This window comes from Podarcis cretensis (assembly GCF_951804945.1).
Source record: "Podarcis cretensis genome assembly, chromosome: Z".
NCBI classification, from domain to species: domain Eukaryota; kingdom Metazoa; phylum Chordata; class Lepidosauria; order Squamata; family Lacertidae; genus Podarcis; species Podarcis cretensis.
The window spans coordinates 11,303,820-11,324,389 of record NC_137184.1 but is presented as its reverse complement, the minus strand read 5'-3'; the positions used below and the strand labels follow the sequence as shown (position 1 = coordinate 11,324,389).

General features: G+C 44.6%; 1 protein-coding gene across 4 annotated transcripts in view; it reads left to right on the top strand.

Annotated features, from left to right (window-relative positions):
• The window catches only part of MVB12B (multivesicular body subunit 12B), a 101,854-nt gene that overhangs the window by 66,782 nt on the left and 14,502 nt on the right, over positions 1-20,570 (top strand). For all 4 annotated transcript variants that reach the window (XM_079962229.1, XM_079962231.1, XM_079962228.1 and 1 more), the window contains exons 8-9: positions 8,827-8,882; positions 12,234-12,293. In XM_079962229.1, coding sequence (XP_079818355.1) covers positions 8,827-8,882; positions 12,234-12,293 — 116 coding nt within the window. The remainder of the gene's footprint in view (positions 1-8,826; positions 8,883-12,233; positions 12,294-20,570) is intronic.

Sequence of the window (20,570 nt, the reverse complement as noted above, 5' to 3'; positions counted from 1 at the left end):
TTTCTTACAGATTTAAGAAGGCATGCCTTGTAGGGCCAGGTAACAAGTTTTCTGAATTTTGCAGTGTTCTCTAGCCATGTAACATGTACAAAAATGCATACAGGCAACTCCCCATATCCATGGGAGCTGTTTTCCAAGGCACCGCACATGTTCGTGGGACACACATAAGCCCACCCCATTCCACCCTCTCCCTGTTCCGTCCCCTTCTGAAGTTGAAAACTGTGTGCGCATCAGTGATCAGACTTTTCTCAAATGCACGCAGATGGGGAGTTGCCTGTATCCATAAAAACATATGTACTGGTAAAATTAACATGCAAAAAAGCATTATATTGATGGAAATCGCTTTGCAAAAATGTGAATATGAGGTAAAATTACTAATATACATAGGGGTGCACTAAAACACTGGTGAATTTTCATTGATGGCTTTTAAACAATAATCAGGGGGCACGGCGGGGGGAGAAGAGGGAAAGCTCCGTTACACAGGAGTTCTTCTGCTGATGGGGATCATTAGGTGAATCCCCACCCCACCCTGTGCTGAAGTGTTTTAGCCAGCGCTACTCCTACTCAGAGTAGACCCATTGAGAATAATGGGCATGACTAGCTTAGATCTGTTAATTTCATTATGTCTTTTATGTGTAGAATCTAGTTGGATACAGCCCATATTTTTCTGCAAATTTAAAAACAAGCAAAAGATTACAGATCGATGCGGAAATGGGATGGAATAGATTTCTGAATGAACACAGGCAAATTCCCCCACCCATCCTTTGGAAGGATCCCATCCTGGATGCTTTGAAGAATAGCTGTCTGGATGTGTGTGGGGCTCTTGGAACCCAGCTGGTTTGGGCTAATCCTCTTGGAAGCAGGATGGCAAGGCAGCCTCTGCTGAATGTACGACAACAGATGGCAGGCCCAACCCGCAAAATAAACAGCAGTATGTCTTTGCCATGCAAAAGCAGCCTGTTTGTCTTCTCACGGTGTTCTGTTGGGCTGGAGAGTTCGCCTGTTTCATTCACTTTTGCCACCCCATAGCCAGTGTTCCGTTCTCCTTTTGTATAGTTTATTATTTGCACCCTACTTTTATTTAAAAATAAGTCTCAAAGCTGCTTGCCGGAAAAAATTAAATGCAGCGTAATAGAACAGCAGACTAACTATTATTACTATTATTTGTTTGTTTTATATCTCACCCTTCCTTCATAAGGAGCCCAGAGAGGCGAACAGAGTCACAATTTAAAGGCAAAGGAAAATCGTTCCATAAACAATTTCAATTAAAAACATCTAAAAGCAGTTGCATCGTTAAGGGGTTTGTGGGTGTGGGACGGATCCTTAAATGTTTCTCTTTTTTTGTACTTCTATCAAACGTGAAGTTCCCCTGATCATTCTGATACCTCCTTGTTTCTGAGGTTCCATAAACACTATTCATTTAAAGCACATAGACCCTAAGAATCATGAGAACAGTCGTTTGCCTGTACACACCTACAATTCCCAAACTCCGTGTTTAATAAGTGACAGTTCCCAGGTTTCTTGAGGGGCTGGACACTTTAAATGTATGGTGTGTACATAGCCTAAGTGGTTTTATTCTGTTTGCAATCCTTTGCACTCAGCAACTGAGATTTCTATTAGAAGGAGTTAGAAGGATGTAAGAAGCTCACTGCTAGATCATACGAAGGGTTCGGCTTCCTGCTTCTAACGGTAGCTAATCATGTGTCTCTGGAAGCTCTCAGACAAGTCCTGAAGGTAAAAAGCTTCTCCATGTTTATGCTCCTCAGCAGTAGGTACTGAGAGACATGGTGTCTCTGTAACTTAAGTAATAAAACTTTGCAATAAAGCATAAAACAAGGCAGGGGAACTCAGCCTCCATCAAGTCTGCCTGATTCTCATGTTATGGATGGACCACAAAACAGGGCCTCTGAGGCTTATCTCAAAGGAAGCCACTTAGGGCTTTGAATGACTCTTTTCAGTATTTTAAGTCAAGCCCAAAAACAAATAAGCCTGGAATGGGTAGCCTCAGACAGGGGCCACATGTGGCCCTCTGGACCTTAGAACTCTCCACAGGCTGCACTCTTCACTGGCCCTCCACACCACATAGCTGGAATGTGCTGGTGAAGTCTGATAGTGCCTCTTGCTTACCTAGATGGAGGGTAGAGAAAAGCTTCCCTACTGTACAAAAGTAAAATTTACATTCTTTGCTGTGCCCACTTTTGCCTCTGGAGTGGCTCAGCATTGGAATATGGCCACAAGGGAATGTTGCCACAAGGGAATGTGGCTCTCAAGTTGAGAAGGGTTGATTGGAGTTGTATGTTCTGGGCCTCAGGTGCTGGATTGTCTGACAGCAGCATTATGTGCTAATTTGTGGTTTTAGGCCGACTCCAAAAGCAACCACAGTGCTGAACAGTAGCTATGATAATTGCAGCAACAGTACCACAAAGTAGATATTAAGGTGTAGACAAGAAAAGCAGAATGCCCACTCGATGCATTGGGTCTCTGGCTTCCCTTGGCTTTTCCATCGTCCCGTGCTGTGCTGGTGCATCCTGCAGCATACCAAATGTCCAACATGCTTCTTCAGGAGAGCCTAAGTCTGACAATGCCAGCATTTTTCACTTCCCTTATGTCCCCATTAATAAAGCAATGATCCAAAAGCAGCTTTGCTGAGTCTGATCTTTATGCTTCCATCACTCATGACGAGATAATTTCACACAGGATCATTTTTAAATTAAATGACGACGAAGGCGCGCAGGGCTGTTTCCCCCCCCCAGTGTTCTCTAGTTCATGGGAGTCTATCAAGTCATTAATGTGTCGTGACAAACCGCTTGACGGAAACAGGCGTAATTAATTATTTGCATAAATAATGACATGGAGCAGGCTCTTTTCGGCCTTATCTGTGAGGCTGACTGCTGAACCACTCAAAAAAGAATGAGGTATTTACATTTGCCTCAAACCATGCTCCGGCTCTGCAGAAAAGGGAGCACAGAAGGGGCTGTTGCTCTTCAATCCCTGGTATCTGCAGGTAGTGCCGAAATCATGGAAAGCTGCTGCCAGTCGCTGTAGGAAGTACTGAGCTGTATGGACCAAGTGGTCTGACTCAGTATAAGATAGCTTCCTATGTTTCTAGAAGATTAGGCTCCTTTATTTTCAACAAAGTTGAGGTGGCAGCAGGGATTGTCTGTTCATAGTCCAAATATACACAGCATTCTACGCCATCAAAGACGTGGGAGTGTTTATGCAGGCAGTACTTTCTTTTAAAATACGTAGCCCCTATTGCACGTATTAAGTCTGGGGAAAGTGTTATCATTTCCCTCAGTTGTATAAAATTTGTTCTCATTGCCATATGTTCACCGGAGATGATAGGTGTCTTAACTTCTGCTGGATTGTACCTTGCTGTTACTGGGTTGGTGGAGCATGAAGCCTGACTTCCTAGGACTTGGGGGGTTTGAGGAGGGCATCCAACAGGTGAAGGAACAAGAACTAGGGGAAGTAGCACCCTGGCAAGAAAAGGCCAGTGCTGAGCCAGGTACTTTTCTTAGTTGCGTGAGGAGAGACTAGTGGGCTGTTAGGGTGACTAGAGCCACTCTGGAGACTTTGTCATCCTGGCAGCTCTCACACCTGCAGCTCAAAGTGGCTCACTCTGAGGGACAGCTTATCAGTGATCCAACAGTTCCTGGTTCTACCAAGGGCTTAGGGGAAATGTCCCCTTCTTTCTCATCTGCTTTGGTAATTTTTCATTTGGAAAGGTTGCAAAATGGAGATGAGAATACCTCTTTAGGATGAAGAGAGGAGGCATTGCACTCACTCTGATTTGGCTTTGTGACATCACCTAGCCAGTTCCGGTTAGCTATGCTGCACTGTGGAGGGGGAAATAGGTTTTTGTTTGAGGACCCTTATTCTGGTTTTGAAAATTGAATTAGCAGCTTGATTTTGTAATCTTATTACATTATCCACGTGATCCCTGGTTGGCTGGAATTTCCTCATCAAGACATGAGATAGATAGACACACACACACACACACACATTGTGTGTGTATTGTAAATGAAAGTGGGGAGGCAACAGGAAAAAAATGCAAAACAGGTGCATGAACTGGTGTTATTAGGTAAGTTTTCAACCTCATTAAAACTTCCATAAGCAAAAATTCAGCAATCCTTACTCTAGCCCCACAGCTCCTGACAGCTATATTTGGCATACCTTCCCCCCTCACCCGCTTTTAGATAATTTTTCTTGAGCTTGTCACATTCTTTGTTCCATAAAGTTCTTTATTAACATTGATTTGAAGAAACCATCTGATCTTTGAATGAGTCAAAAGGAACAATTGCACGCGTCTTCATAATCACCGTGAAATGCTGCAGATATGTATATACATAGGAGATAATAACAGCAATTAGTAGTTAGAATTTCTCCTGTTTCTGATCCCATTGTTTGTTTGTTTTTCCTTTTGAGAGAACAAGTGCTTATTATTCATGGAAATGTTGTTCTGTTTCAGCTGAAACTCTCTTTTCTCCTGCAACTCAGTATATTTAGCCAATGTGACCAATGGGAATTCATCAGCGTGTTTAAATTTGGGATATTGTTGGTAGCCTTTGCTAAAAATATAGCTATTCTGGAGGGAGATGAATTGCCGGTTTGACAATTTGAGGTTGAAGCAGAGGGATATGATGCACACAGAAGAAGAGCAGGCGCATTAGAGTACATAATGCGCCAGTGCCTGGAGAAAGTGTGACAATGCGCTTTCAGATACAATTGTATTCACAGCCCATCTTCGCCAAAGTGTCAGCCCTCTTAACAAAACAATGCAGAAATAGAACACTGCAAATAAGACCTTAGCTAATACATTATGATGTCACAGGTTTTTAACATGTCAAAGCTGGTCCATGGTAAGCCAGGAGCCTAAGAGCAAGTCAGGGCTGAATGGCAAATCAGAAAGCAGAAACAAATCAGAACCAAGAGTAAGGCCAAGTCCAGCAGCTTCATAGGGCCAGTTGGAACCCTGCTGGCCCCTCATCTCATCTGTCCCCTATTGTGCTGATAAATGTAATTCCACCTTTTGACCTTCAGCAACAGGGGGCACCAGAGAGCAAGTTAGCAGCTTCCTCCTCCAGCATGGGCTGACAAGGAAAGAAGAACATGAGAACATTTCAACATTGCCTTCTCAGAGTCAAACCATTGATATATCTAGCTCAGTATTGTTTACACCAGGCATGGCCAAACTTGGCCCTCCAGCTGTTTTGGGACTACAGTTCCCATCATCCCTCACCGCTGCTCCTGTTAGCTAGGGATGATGGGAGTTGTAGTCCCAAAACAGCTGGAGGGCCAAGTTTGGCCATGCCTGGTTTACACTGACTGGCTGTCGCTCTCCAGGATTTCAGACAAGGTCCATCCATAACAGGAGATACTAGAAATTGAACCTGAGACCTTCTGTGTGTCACACAGATTCTCTACTATGGAGCTACAGCCCTTCTCAAAAAGTACATTTGAATCTGTAGTCTCTAGTTTGAGATCCCTGGCAAGAAATAGGGGGCAAGCAGCAGAAGATATTTATTGGAAAGTGAGCTTCCCACACTGACTGTGGTAAATGGGTCATGGCAATAGTTTGCCAGTGCTCTCTCCCTAAGGAGCAGCCATTGAACATGTCCATCTCCCCGGTCTCTCTTTTTCCCGTCCACCCACCTTGATACTTTCTAAAACATAGACTTCACAAATAATCTCTTGATGACAGACCTTGACAAGACTGATTCTTGCGACTCCGTGCTCACTTCTCTTTGACACAGCAGCATTAATAACAGATCTCATTGTGCGTCTTGACATTCTTATTTTTTTAAAAAAGCACAATCGTTCCGATAAAGGGCATCTGCTTAATTACAGGTTTCCTTAATTACAGCTCTGTGGAAGCTCATCTGCTTGGGCAAATCCACATTGTAGTGCTGAGTCGTTTTGGCATATATTTCCCCCACTTTTCATCTGCTGTGGGTTTCTCCACACGTGGCATTGGTGTCTTTCATAGCCTTTCTCCTTCCTTGAAGTTGCTCAGGACACTCTCCAGTTAATCCTCACAACAATCCTGTGCAAAATCTCCCCATGAGCCCCATAGCAGATGGGCTCTGAACCTGAATCTAGATTTTTATAAATATTTGGGTGCTTCCTGTCTTCTCCAAAGCTTCTCAATTTAAAGAGTAGGTTTGGGGAGCTAGTGTAGTGTAGTGGTTAGAGGGTTGAACTAGGATGTGGGAGACAAGAGTTCAAATTCTCACTCTTCCATGAAGCTCACCGGGTGACCTAGTCTCTGCCACTCATCCTAACCTACCTCACATGGTTGTTGTGGGCATTAAATGTGGGGTGGGGGGGACTCATGCACCACTCTGAGCTCTTTGGAGAGTAAGGTGGGCTGTAAAGGTAAAGGGGACCCCAGACCATTAGGTCCAGTCGCGGACGACTCTGGGGTTGCGAACTCATCTCACCTTATTGGCCAAGGGAGCCAGTGTACAGCTTCCGGGTCATGTGGCCAGCATGACTAAGCCGCTTCTGGAGAACCAGAGCAGCGCACGGAAACGCCGTTTACCTTCCCGCCAGAGCGGTACCTATTTATCTACTTGCACTCTGACGTTCTTTTGACCTGCTAGGTTGGCAGGAGCAGGGACTGAGCAACGGGAGCTCACCCTGCCACGGGGACTCGAACCGCCAACCTTCTGATCGGCAAGCCCAATGCAATTAAATAAACAAACATAGGAAGCAGCCTTCTGTTGTGCCAGGCCATTGTTCTATGCTCAGTATTGTCTACACACTGACTGATAGTTGTTCTCTATGTCCTAGCTCCAGTCTGAAGAAGTACCTGAGCTCATATTATGGTTTCTGCTTGAAAATTTAATGAAAAATTCAGTATAGTATATCAACAAAGCAAAAATAAGAGAGAGGCATGGCAGGTGCAAGGCAGTGACAGTGAGAAACCAGAACTTAAGAATGACAGGAACACACCAGAATTCAGAAGGCCTCTTGCTCAAGCAAGTCCCTGCTTAAACGGAAAGTCCTATGTACTCCCTTCCTGCTTACAAGGATCCAGTGACCAGCTCAGATGGGTGGCTGCAATCCAGCTCATGAAATGTACCTCCACTGAGAAGCTGCCATTCAGTAGTTCACCACATGAGGGAGCTGCACACAGATCCAGTAGCTTCTGCTGTTTATAGCTCCTTGCTGTTCCTTATGAGTCGTAGAAGTGGGTTGAAATAAGTCCTGGGGTTTAATCGGAAGGCGCATGAAACAGCCACCTTCCGAAGTTAATGCGTTCAGTACAGGGATGGAAAATGGAGCCGAAACCCATATGTACTCTGCTATGCATTCCACATACATAAAATAAATGTGATTTTTTTAAAAAGTCCTCATGAAAGTTCATCAGCATTTTAACATGAATTTCTCATAATGTGTATGCTTTTTTTCACACAGTCGTGCAAAACTGTTTTATCTAAAGCACTCCATTTTTGTATGTGATTTTCACCAATCTATCAGTTTTTATACACCCTTTTCCTGATTGTTTGCATTCTTTGGTGGGGGAAGTGTGAATTTCGAAGGATAGCTGTGTTTCCCTTGATTCATGGCTTGAGACAGCACAAATTAGGGAGGCAAACTGAACTTAAATGCAAACTGAATTGAATTTCTCCCTCATCTCTAACCCAAGCCCAGGCAAAATGAGGCTGAGAGATGGGGAGGGAGAGATGTTTTCCAAAAGTGTCATCTTGCGAGTCTTGCGAGTTTTTTCGCTCCCCCCCCCCTTTTTCTAAGCCGCTAATAGCCGCTAAGCCGCTAATAGCGCTAATCCGCTAATAGGGTTGCTTCGCAAGACTAAAAAACCGCAAGACGAAGAGACTCGCGGAACGGATTCTTTTCGTCTTGCGAGGCACCACTGCATTATTATTATTATTATTATTATTATTATTATTATTATTATTTATATCCTGCCCTCCCCTGCTGAAGCCGGGCTCAGAGCAGCTAACAACAATAAAAGTAAAACAGCATTCTAAAATCAATTCATTTTAAAATCAATTCAAAATCAAATTAATGGCAACCATTGGGCTAGAGTTCTGTGAGGATTACCAAAGGAGGGGGTCAGACTGTGCCTTGGCCAAAGGCCTGGTGGAACAGCTCTGTCTTGCAGGCCCTGCGGAAAGATGTCAAGTCCCGCAGGGCCCTAGTCTCTTGTGACAGAGCATTCCACCAGATCGGGGCCACAGCCGAAAAAGCCCTGGCTCTGGTTAAGGCCAGCCTAACCTCCCTGTGGCCCAGGACCTCCAAGATGTTTTTGTTTGAAGACCGTAAGGTCCTCCGTGGGACATAGCAGGAGAGGCAGTCCCGTAGGTACGAGGGTCCTAGGCCGTATATCAGCATTCCACACTAAATTTCACTCCCACCAGTGGGTGTGGTGTGACACAAAGAGTGTAATTGAACAATGTCACTACTTCCCCACTCCTTTCCACACATACGTGCTTCTGTTACCCCATGATCCTTCCATGAAAATAGCAGGAAATAGCTGAATGCTAGTATATCCCCTCCACACACAGTTTTTTCATTGTACTCCCCCAATTTTGCAGGTTAAGGGGGCTGCAAACAGATTTGTTTTCTGGAATCAAATAACACAGTATACTCTCATTATTTTTCTGGACTTGGCTTTTAAGTCGTGTGAAAGCTGAAATGTAATGTGGAAATTAACGGGGAATGTCAGGGAGATGGAACAGACTGACACGTGAGTACAGTGTGAGAGAGATGTAGATTTTGGGGACTTGGCTGAAAAATAGTGCTGTGAATCACATCAGCATTGAGTGATGGCTAATTCTGCTTTCTTTGTGCTTGTAGCGATGGAAGGAGTGCCTTTTATGATCTCGGAGAAGTTTGCCTGCGCTTCCGAAGGGGTAAGTTATTTTATCCATGTACATAAGTGTATATTTTCTAATCGCTCTGGCCATCCTTCCTTCTCTCTGCTCCTTCTCTGTTTATTTTCAGCATTGGTACTCAGGCCTCTGGCCAAAGAAAGGCTCTCAGTGTGGCTTATAAAAATCAGTTCTGAGACAGTCCCTGACCTCAGGTTCAAAAGACATGGCATGTGAGGAAAAAGGAGGAAGAAGCAGAAGGAAAAAAGCAAGCTACAGTTGATGGCAGTCCTGGCTATCTTGCCATTGATATAAAGAGCAACCTTCCTCCTGAACCACTTTTAACATGCACCCATTCCAAGAGCAGAACTGGTGACAACATCCAGAACAGGAAAATAGGACAGCTCCTAGCACACAAGAAATACACATACAGAGGAACAGTATTAGTTTTCCTTGCCTGGATGGCCCAGGTGTAGTGATGGCCAGAAGTTAGGTCTCTATCTATTGATAGATTTATTGAATCTTAGAGTTGGAAGAGACCACAAGGGCCATCGAGTCCTATTGGGGAATGACCATGTTCATTCATTTCAGTGGGTCTACTCCAAGTAGAATTTAGTTGGGCACAACCCCAAGTGAATCAAATGGCCTCTTTCCCCTGTGCCTGTGCTGTCTCCAGCCAAATGAAACCGAACCTTGCACCCGCCGCCCCGACTCCTATTTCTGGGAGCTGCTTAGACCTTGAAAAATGTGAGCTATTCCGCACATGGAGCGCAAAGTAACTTGAGCTGACCCAACTCCTCTTGGTTGCCGTGACGACGTTGGCTGGCTCCCAGCTGCCGCAGAGAAGGACAGCCTCGCTGGTCCTGTTTACCAATTCCTCTCTCAGAAGTTGAGAGGTCATTACGTCCTAATGAGGCAGCAGATGGACTTCAGCTGGAGTCCGGGCAGCGGCAACGCAGCCTTAAGAATAACCTCGTCCATCTTCCCTGCTTCTTCTTCCCCTTCTGCCTGGAGATCACAGCCAGTGCCCAAATGTCTGTTCATACCGTAAAAGCTCCTCTTGGGCAGTTAGCGTATTAGGCCAGAAATGGGATTTTTCCCCCCCTAGATCAAGAGCTGCACTTCCTTCTGGGCAATGTCCCAGGATCCACATGACAGTAGTGGGCAGGGTGAAAGGCAATAGCAGGCAGAACAACAAATGTAGGTTTTACCTTTGTACAGTGGGCTCCGTAAACTAACACACCCCTTGCTGTCCTCCATCCTGGCAAGCAAGAGGCACCATCAGAGTTCAAGGACACATTCCAGCCAGGCAAAATCACTCAAGGAGGGTGCAAAGCAGGGCCAATGAGGGGTGTGTCTGAGGAGAAGGAGTGTGGCCTCATGAGAATTCCAAGGGCCAGATAGAGAGGCCTGGAGGACGGTATTTGGCCCCTGGGCCCAAGTTTATGCTCCCTTGCTTTGGATGGTAATGTGTATTACTTGAGAGACTGAGATGTGTTTAGCCAGCCTTGCTGCCTAGCGCACTCAGCACACCTTATTCTTATTGCTGAGTTGGGCCCTGAAGCCCAACTTAACAGCACCACTCTAGCTCATACATGTCCAGTTTGCAAAGCAAAGAAGCTGGCCTGAGACCACCCCTTTCACTGCCCCAAGAATGGCAAGTGGGGCTGAGGTAGTGGAGTGCCCTTCTCCTCCCCATCACATGGGCCATTGCAACAGGCAAATCCAAATCTAGTTCTTCCTCCCCCCCCCCCAAAAAAAAAAACCCTTCCTGCCTGTTACTGAATTCAAAGGAGCCACTTTTCATTTATTTATTTTATTGCACTTCTATCTTGGCAACTTTCTAAGAAATTTCAGGCAGAATACATGTTTCCTCTCCCAACCTGCACACAAACACACATCACATAGTATTTCCCCAACAACCCTATAAGGTAGCTACAGAGTGCTGATTAGCTAAGAATCACCCAATAAGCTTCCTGGCAGAGGATTTGGAACTGGGTGTCTCCCCAACCCTATAACTGCTGAGACACTTAAAACCGCTAAGCCACACAGTCTTTTCAAATCTTAAGAGCAAGACCCTGGGTAATCCAGCCCAACTGAGAGCTCCAGTTCTCATTTCTGCAGCACGAACATCAGGGACTGCTCTCTGTCACAATTATACCTTGGTTCTTATTTTACACAGAGAAGAGTGAACCCTTGCAGCTGTCACCTGGGAGCCTCCCCGTTTTCCCTCAGCCTCACGCCCTGAGGAAACCTCTCTGGTCTGCCTCTCACGCAGGTTCCTTTATGCTCTGTCCAGCACCCTCTTGTGTACATCCATATCCACCCCAAATACAAAGAACAAAACATACATGTAAATAGAATTAACATTGAGCTATCTAGAATTAAAAATCATAGAAAAAGCAAGATAGGAAGGAAAGGGAAAGGAAAAAGAGTGTCTTGCGATTCTCCGTCTGTCAATTATTCAAAATAATTATTCAGTTATTCAAAACATTTAGGGCATACATTCTATTTTTTCCCCTATTTTCTTTAATTGATTTTCCACATTTATCTCAAAATGACACAACAAAACACACAACAAAGAAAAACACACCACAATACAACAAAATTAAACACAGAGAAAAGTTATTTCTTCAAATACCTAATTGATAACTGACTTCCTCGAATCCCCTCTAACTGAATTTCATTATAACGCCTTTATAACAGTTCTCCAAGTTCATACATTCCAGAATAATTTCTAGCTGTGCTAGTATCCAGCTTTTTTCCATTCTGCTAGATGGTATTTCCTGAGTCTTCCCTCCCAGGCATCGCAGATTCAAAACTTTTCTTAAAAGCCACACATGTGAGACATAATTGTCTTTCTTCCTTTAGCAATTAGGAAAAAAAACGCACAATTTTTGGGATGGGGGAGAATGCCAGCCTGTGAAGAATCAGAGAGGCCACCTGTTCATCCATTGAGCCAACCACATTGATTATAATTGGTATGGGGCTGCTCTCAGTACTTTTTAATGGAGTGCAGAGGAGCAGTGACCTCCATTGTGATAATCAGGTATCTGCTTTGGCAGATAAGTGTACTGATAACTGAGACAAGCTAAGTTCTACACAGCTCTCATTGAGGGTGAAGTGGAAAGAAGTTCCAACCCAGTGGTTGCTCTTCTGGTCACTGATAGTGTCCTGATTTTAAGCTTAATTGTAAATGGATTGTCCACTTGTTTTTTTCAGGGGAGATACCCACGATGTATTGGGATCCTGTGACCCACTGGACTTTTGTGAGCCTCTTAACTAATCCCTGCACTTGCTAGGAAGCTGGAACATGCCATTTGCTGGAATTATCATTTTTATAAACCGATTGTTCTTGTTGTTGTTATTTTGTTATTTTGCATTTCCTTATAGATGCAGCCAGTTGATCTCCTGGGCATCACTATTAAATCCTTGGCAGAAATTGAGAAGGAGGTAAGTCCCTTCTGGAATTTTGTCTTTCCTTGATTTACCACCTGAGTTCTTTTCAGAGCCTGGATATGATTTATTCGCTTTACAAGGCTGTGGGTGAAATTCTGCACCACCATAACCCAAAATCTGCAGCATTCTGCAGTGTCAGTATTTTGATGCAAATATGCATAACTTTCCCCACTTTGCACAATTTATTTTGTACATATAGATAAAGCTTCAGACCAGCACTTAACAAAAGCTTGCTGTGGTTCCCTGTTGGGATTCAGTTAATCACTAAAATAATATATACAACACGGTGATTAACAAACAGATTTTATTTCTGCTGCAAAACATTTTGGCTTTCGCCTTTGTCAGCTGCTCTGGTGGGGATATATTTATATTTTGAGACTGGGAGAACCCATACAGGGTGGGATGAAATCTTGGCTTTAAAATTTGCAGAAATCTAACTCAGCCTCTCCTCCAGCTTCTGAGGTTGTTATTACGATTACTATTACTATTATTATTTAGAGGCAAAACTGGGTGAGGCAACAAGTGTTACTCTTACATTTATAAGAGGGGTTCTGCATTCACATTTCTCCATCCAGGGAAGCAAGAGGCAGTATCACAGTTCAAAGACACATTCCAGCCAGACTAACACACTCAATAAGATTGCAGTGCAGGGCTATTGAGGGGCATTTGGGAAGAGTTCTGAGGACCAGATAATGAGGCCTAGAGGGCCGCAATTGTTCCCCATCACCCAGGCATGTGGGGGGTGGGTATGGAAAAGGGGATAGAAAAAGTTTCTCTCATAATACTCGAACTGGATGGCTTTCAAAGATTAGACAAATTCATACAGGATAAGGCTGCCATTGGCTACTAGCTTTGATGGCCATACTCTGCCCCCTCAGAGGCTTTAATGCTTCTGAATATCAGTTGCTGGAAACAGCAGGAGGGGAGAGTCTGCAGCTTTTCCATGGGCATCTTGGTTGGCCACTGTAAGAACAGTATGCTGGACTTGAGGGGGCCTTGGCCATTCTTATGCTTGAGGTTTCCCATCCCAGGTGTAGGAAACGTTCAGCTAAATGGACCACTGGAGTCTGACTGTGTAAGGCAGCTTACAAAGTGCTGATTTCTAGCCCCAGGATCACTAATTGGCTATCCCTGTTTGACAGTAACATGATGCCACAAGTGCATACGTTTTAAGATAAATCAGTCTCTCAAGATTCGACAAGGGAAGTGTTGTTGGCTTTTATGGCTTAATTTCACCATCTCAGCAAAGCCTCTTCAACTGCATTTCAAATGACTTAATTTTATTCATATCCTCCCAAGTTGCTGCCTCCCTCCCTCCCTCACGCCCCATGCCCCCACTCCTCAGCAGGCCTCTCCTCCTGAGCACAGTCACATGTAATGGTCTTTAAACGAACACACTTGCTAACTGGCAGGAATTCAGGTTTGGTTGTTCATTTGTTTTTTAAATGTTGGTTCCAGCGATTCAGCTTGGGAGTTTTGGTTATTTCTCTCCCCCCACCCCCCACCCTCACACCCCAATCCCAAATGACTGGAGAAATTCGTCTTGATTATAATTGCTCTTACCCACGCATATCTAATTTGTATCTTTTTAAGTGTTAATTAGTAAACAGTTTGAGCTGACATCTTTATGCGTTTGCATCTGTGAAAAATAGCGCTTATTGCTGCCTTAGCTGCGGGCCCTTGCTGCTCACTGCAACATTGCGACATTGACATAAAATTAATGAAGACATGGGTGCCAATTTTTTTTTTTGAGCTGCCTTTAGGAAGATCTCCTCCTTGGCGACACTCTCCTTCATGCCATTTAATTTATTTATTTTTTTTAAGGAGAGGGAGATGTGTACTCATACATCACTTTCTGTGCAACATCTTTGCTAAGCAGGCGTCCGTATTAATTTTCCAAGAACGTGGTGCACATTTCCCAGTTACCTAGGTAGCAATCAAACTTGCAACCGGGATAATGCCAAAATGTATTCTCCTTTCTTTAAAACTTTCCCCAGCCATTAACTTTCAAGATAACCAGGTGTTGATAATAAAACAATGCAAAAAAACATAAAAAAATAAACAAACTCTGCTCTCTTATAGTCACACAGTGTCATCTAGTGGTGGCATTAAATATTGCATTGGGAGGGAATGTACTTGTTCATGGCATTTATATTATTACTTTTTCTTCAGGGAGGCATACATTTAATCCCCACAACAACCATGTGAAGCAGGTGAGGCTGAGATGCAGCGACTGGCCCAAGGCCACCCAGCAAGCTTCATGGCCAAGTGGGGATACAAACCCAGGTCTCCCAAGTCCTAGTCTGACACTCTAACCACTACAGTGGTACCTCGGGTTAAGTACTTAATTCGTTCCGGAGGTCCGTTCTTAACCTGAAACTGTTCTTAACCTGAAGCACCACTTTAGCTAATGGGGCCTCCTGCTGCTGCCGCGCTGCCGGAGCACGATTTCTGTTCTCATCCTGAAGCAAAGTTCTTAACCTGAAGCACTATTTCTGGGTTAGCAGAGTCTGTAACCTGAAGCGTCTGTAACCTGAAGCGTATGTAACCCGAGGTACCACTGTACACCACAGTAGGTCTCATACATAAAGTAGATGAACAGGGCATACAGTGGTACCTCGGGTTACATACGATTCAGGTTACATACACTTCAGGTTATAGACGCTGCTAACCCAGAAATATTACCTCAGGTTAAGAACTTTGCTTCAGGATAAGAACAAAAATCATGCTCCAGCGGTGCGGCGGCAGGCGGGAGGCCCCATTAGCTAAAGTGGTACTCAGGTTAAGAACAGCTTCAGGTTAAGAACGGACCTCCGGAACGAATTAAGTACTTAACCCGAAGTACCACTGTATTAACTTGCTCACAAAAATGAAATTGTGACATTATGTTACTGACAGACAGGGATAGCCAGTTAGTGATCTGGAGCTAGAAATCTTCCCTCCCCCATGAACATGAATCAATTAGTCCCTGGTGGCTTAATCAAAATAGCAATTGAGAGTGTGGTAAAACATTCACTCCAAAAGAGAAGGCATGGATGTCTTTTGTATTTTTAATAATAATAATAATAATAATAATAATAATAATAATAATAATATTTATACCCCGCCCATCTGGCTGGGCTTCCCCAGCCACTCTGGGAGGCTTCCAACAAAATATTAAAATACCATAATACATCAAACATTATGCAACAGAACTCCCATTCCAGGTATGACTACAGTTCTGATCTCCTCACTTCAAAACTAATATTGTAGAGTTGGAAATGGTTCTAGAAAACGGTGGCTGAAATGATCGACGGAATGAGGTGACTCCCCTTTGAGGAAAGGTTGCAGCATTTGGGGCTTTTTAGTTTAGAGAAAAGGTAAGGGGTGACATGGCAGAAGTGTGTGAAATTATACACAGTGTGGAGAGAGTGGACAGAGGAAGGTTCCTCTCCTTCTCTCATAACACTACAACTCGTGGACGTCCAATGAAGCTGAATGTTGGAAGATTCAGGACAAAGAAAAGAAAGTACTTCTACACACAGCACATAGTTAAACTATGGAACTCATTCCCACAAGAGGTAGTGATGAGCACCAGCTTGGATGACTTTAAAACAGGATTAGACAAATTCATGAAGAATAATGCTACCACTGTCTACTAAACATGATAGCTGTGCTCTGCCTCCACAGTCTAAGGCAGTATGCTTCTGAATGCCTGTTTCTAGAAATTGCAGGAAAGGAGAATGCTTTTGCATCACTGTAAAACAAAAACATCTTTGCCTGAGGTCAAAATAATCACAGTTGGCACCTAGCAGTCTTCCCAGGGGAGAGCATTTCATAAACAGAAGAACACCTGTTCTCTTTTTCCCTCGTAGTTCATGACATCAGATTATGATCCTGGGGTTTGGTCACATTCATAGCGGGGAAAGTGTGACTTTGTTTTCCCCCTTCAGGTCACTGCCCATTCCACAACTTAACATGGCTTAGTAACTTCTTAATATTCATTCTATTTGTATACCAGCTATCCTCCCAGCGGGTGGCGCTCTGCGTAAAACCTCAGCGCCTAGGACCTGCTGATCGTATGGTCGGCGGTTCGAATCCCCACGGCGGGGTGAGCTCCCGTTTTCGGTCCCAGCTCCTGCCCACCTAGCAGTTCGAAAGCACCCTTAAGTGCAAGTAGATAAATAGGTACCACTTTATAGTGGGAAGGTAAACGGCGTTCCGTGTGCTGCGCTGGTGCAGGCTCGCCAGAGCAGCGATGTCATGCTGGCCACGTGACCCGGAAGTGTCTGTGGACAGCACTGGCTCCCAGCCTTTAGAGTGAGATGAGCGCACAACCCCAGAGTCGGACAAGACTGGCCTGTACGGGCAGGGGTACCTTTACCTTTACCTATCCTCCCAGCAGCTCATGGTGAGTTACATGGGTTTATCGCTAAAATTCAGAGGAACTTACCTAATGCTAAGAGCTGTCTCTGGGGGGGGGGGGATGAATTCTGTGATCATATTTTATCCTCACAACAACGCTATTATGTAGGGCAGGTTGAGAAAGAGAATGCCAGTGCTCTGTCTAGTCAGGTTGTAAGGGATCAATTCCAACTTGTTACCTCTGAGGATGTGGACAGGCTGCTTAGACAAGTTAAACCAACCACCCGTTTTCTCGATCCCTGCCCATCCTGAGCCAGAGAAGGCTGAGCAGTGGGCTCTGAGATAGTGAATGCTTCTCTCTGTGAGGGAGTCTTCCCGGAACCCCTTAAAGAGATGGTTATTAAACCACTTCTTAAAAAACCATCTTTGGACCTGGCCGCTATGGCCAGTTATCACCCTGTCTCAAATCTTCCATTCCTCAGCAAGGTGATTGAATGGGTGGTTGTGGAACAACTCCAGGCACGCCTTCCAATAAGGATTCAGGCCCCATCATGGGACTGAAACTGCCTTGGTTGTGCTGGTCAATGATCTCCAGTGAACTAGAGAGAGGGGTGACAGCTGTTTCCTAGTTCTGCTAGATCTTTCGGCGGTTTTTGATACCATTGACCATGGTATCCTTCTGAACCCTCTAGCAGGGCTGGGAGCTGGGGGAACTGTTATGCAGTGGTTCTACTCCTTCCTAGGCCGTGTCCAGAAAGTAGTGTTGTGGGTGAATGCTCAGATGCCTGGATGATCACTTGTGAGGTAAATCAGGGCTCTGTCCACTCCCCCATACTTTTAACATCTAAATGAAACCACTGGGTTTGGGCTGTGTGTTCACCAGTATGCAGATTATACTCAGCTCATTTAAATTAGAAAAAGTGTTGATGGTGAATGTCCTATGTGAGTGTCTGGAGGAGGTTGGAAGATGGATGGATGGTGGCTAACAGATTAAGATTGAATCCTGACAAGACAATATTATTATATCTGGGGGACAAAGGGCAAGTGGGTGTGCAGAACTCCCTGGTCCTGAATGGAGTAACTGTACCCCTGAAAGACCAGGACAGCTGTCCATGGATGTGCAGATTAATTCTGTGTCCAGGGCAACAGTCTTAACAGCTCCATCTGGTACACTGGCTGAGACCCTATGCCTGCGCACCGTCTTGTCAGAGTGGTAGATCCCATGGTTATCTCTCACTTGGATTACTGCAATGTGCTCTATGTAGGGCTACCTTTGAAGGTGATTTCAACCTTTTTATTCGACCGTCAGTCAGGGAAAAAAAAAATACAAATACATTTGTCAATACACAGTTAAAACATCCAGAAAGCTTTTAGAGCTTTTAGAGCTTAGCTAACACTAAAAAGGGCTAAACAGATAGCCCCATATCAATACAGTCAATTATAGTCTTGCGACGCTTAAAGGCTAAAAAAAGAAATTTGGCCACCAAGAAAGGTATAGCTCTAGTAACATTATTCAGCAAGTGTAAAACCTGGTTTTCTCCGGGTAGGAAGCTAAGTTGACATAGGAGTGGGTCTATAAAATTTTGTCTAAGCTCTGCATAAGAAGGGCAAGTCAAGAGAATGTGTTTGGTGGACTCAACCACACCGATAGCACAATGACAGGTTTTTGAAGGTGATTTGGAAACTACAACTAATCCAGAATGCGGCAGCTAGACTGGTGACTAGGAGCGGCCATTGGAACCATATTACAACGGTCCTAAAATATCAACATTAGCTCCCAGTACGTTTCCAAGCACAATTCAGAGTGTTGGCGCTGACATTTAAACCCCTAAACTGCCTTGACCCTGTATACCTGAAGGAGTGTCTCCACCCCCATCGTTCAGCCTGGACACTGAGGTCCACCTCTGAGGGTCTTCCAGTGGTTCCCTCACTGAGAAATGAAATTACAGTGGTACCTCGGGTTAAGTACTTAATTCGTTCCAGAGGTCCGTTCTTAACCTGAAACTGTTCTTAACCTGAAGCACCACTTTTAACTAATGGGGCCTCCTGCTGCCGCTGCACCGCCAGAGCACGATTTCTGTTCTCATCCTGAAGCAAAGTTCTTAACCTGAAGCACTATTTCTGGGTTAGCGGAGTCTGTAACCTGAAGCGTATGTAACCTGAAGCATATGTAACCCGTGGTAACACTGTACAGGGAACCAGACAGGGGGCCTTATTGTTAGTCGCGCCCATCCTGTGGAACGCCCTCCCATCAGATGTCAAGGAGATAAACAACTATCTGACTTTTATAAGATATCTAAAGGCAGTCCTGTATACGGAAGTTTTTGTATGTCTGATGTTTTGCTGTGTTCGATGTTTGAATTTGTTGGAAGCCACCCAGAGCGGCTGGGGCAACCCAGTCAAATGGATGGCATGATGATGATGATGATAGATGTTGTTGTTGTTAACTGGTGCACAGTCATCTAGTAAGTTTCATCGCTGAACGGAGATTTGAATCTGTTGCTGAGCCGTTAACTGTCCAACTGACTGAAACCTCCAGCCAATCAGACTGACATTTGCCTACTCTTAGCCCTAATCCCACCCACTAAGTCTTAAGGCAGCCTCCCCTCTCCTGCCAAATCCTGTTACCTAGCAACCAACTGCCAAACAGGCTTGTCACATTATAACAAAACAAGGCCACGTTGCAGTCACAGAGCTCACAGAATATATTTTCCTTTTAAACAAAAATGCAATATATACATATGTATATGTATATGTATATGTATGCACATTTCTCCACTGAGTCCAACAACTTCTGGAGGGCCACAGACTCCCCATCCCTGATTTAAACACTCTGTTTCCTTTTGCATCCAAACTTGGTTTGCTGGGCTTTATGTTCTGGTCTTTGGACAAAATTCACACTCATAGCTTCAACATCCAGCACAATGTCTGTCTTTGCATCCCCCTCCCCTCATCATCCCCATCCAGCCCCACATAGGAATATAGGAAGCTACCTTATACTGTGCCAGACTCTGGGTCCATCTACCTCAGTACTGTAAACACTGACTGGCAGGAGAACACCAGAGTTTCCAACAGCACGTGTGCCCTGGCCCTACCTAGAGATGCTCGGGACCTCCTATGAGCAAAACAGATGCTCTACCAGTGATCTACAGCCCTTCCTGGGCAAAAGCTGCCTTATATTGAGTCAGACCATTGCTACATTTAGCTCTGTGTTGTCTACACTAAATGGCAGCAGCTCTCCAGTTTTTCAGACAGAGGTACCTCCTAGCCCCTACCAAGTGATGCTGTGGATTAAACCTGGGAGCTTCTGCATACAGAACAGATGCCCTGCCCTCCATTGCATAGCACTCAGCTGGTGAAAAGCCCCGAATGACTCAAAAGGTTGCACATTAGTTTGTGACATTTTGGTGGGCTTTAATGAAGGCTGTTGCTCTACTGTGGCTTTTGGCTTAATCATGTCTTAGTAACCAAAACATCAAAACCAGGATCAGATTCCCTTCCAGTCATTGCCCATAGCAAGGGCAGCTAAACAGAGCAGTTTGTGTCATCGGAATCAGGCACTGCTTTGCAGCTTCTCTTTTCAGCAAGGTTTGCTCCACTTTGGAATGCTCTACAGTTGTACCTTGGTTGTCGAATGGAATCCGTTCCAGAAGTCCGTTCGACTTCCAAAAATGTTCAACAACCAAGACACTGCTTCCGATTGGCTGCAGGAGCTTCCTGCACTTGGAAGCCACATCGGACGTTCATGTTCCAAAGAACGTTTGCAAACTCGAACATTCACTTGCGAGTTTGCGGTGTTCAGGAGTCAAAACATTCGAGTCGCAAGGCGTTTGACAACCAAGGTATGACTGTACTTGCACTCCTTTTGCATCACACCTTGGCACCAGGCATTTTCTAATTATGTAAGATTTTTTTATTAAAGTTTTT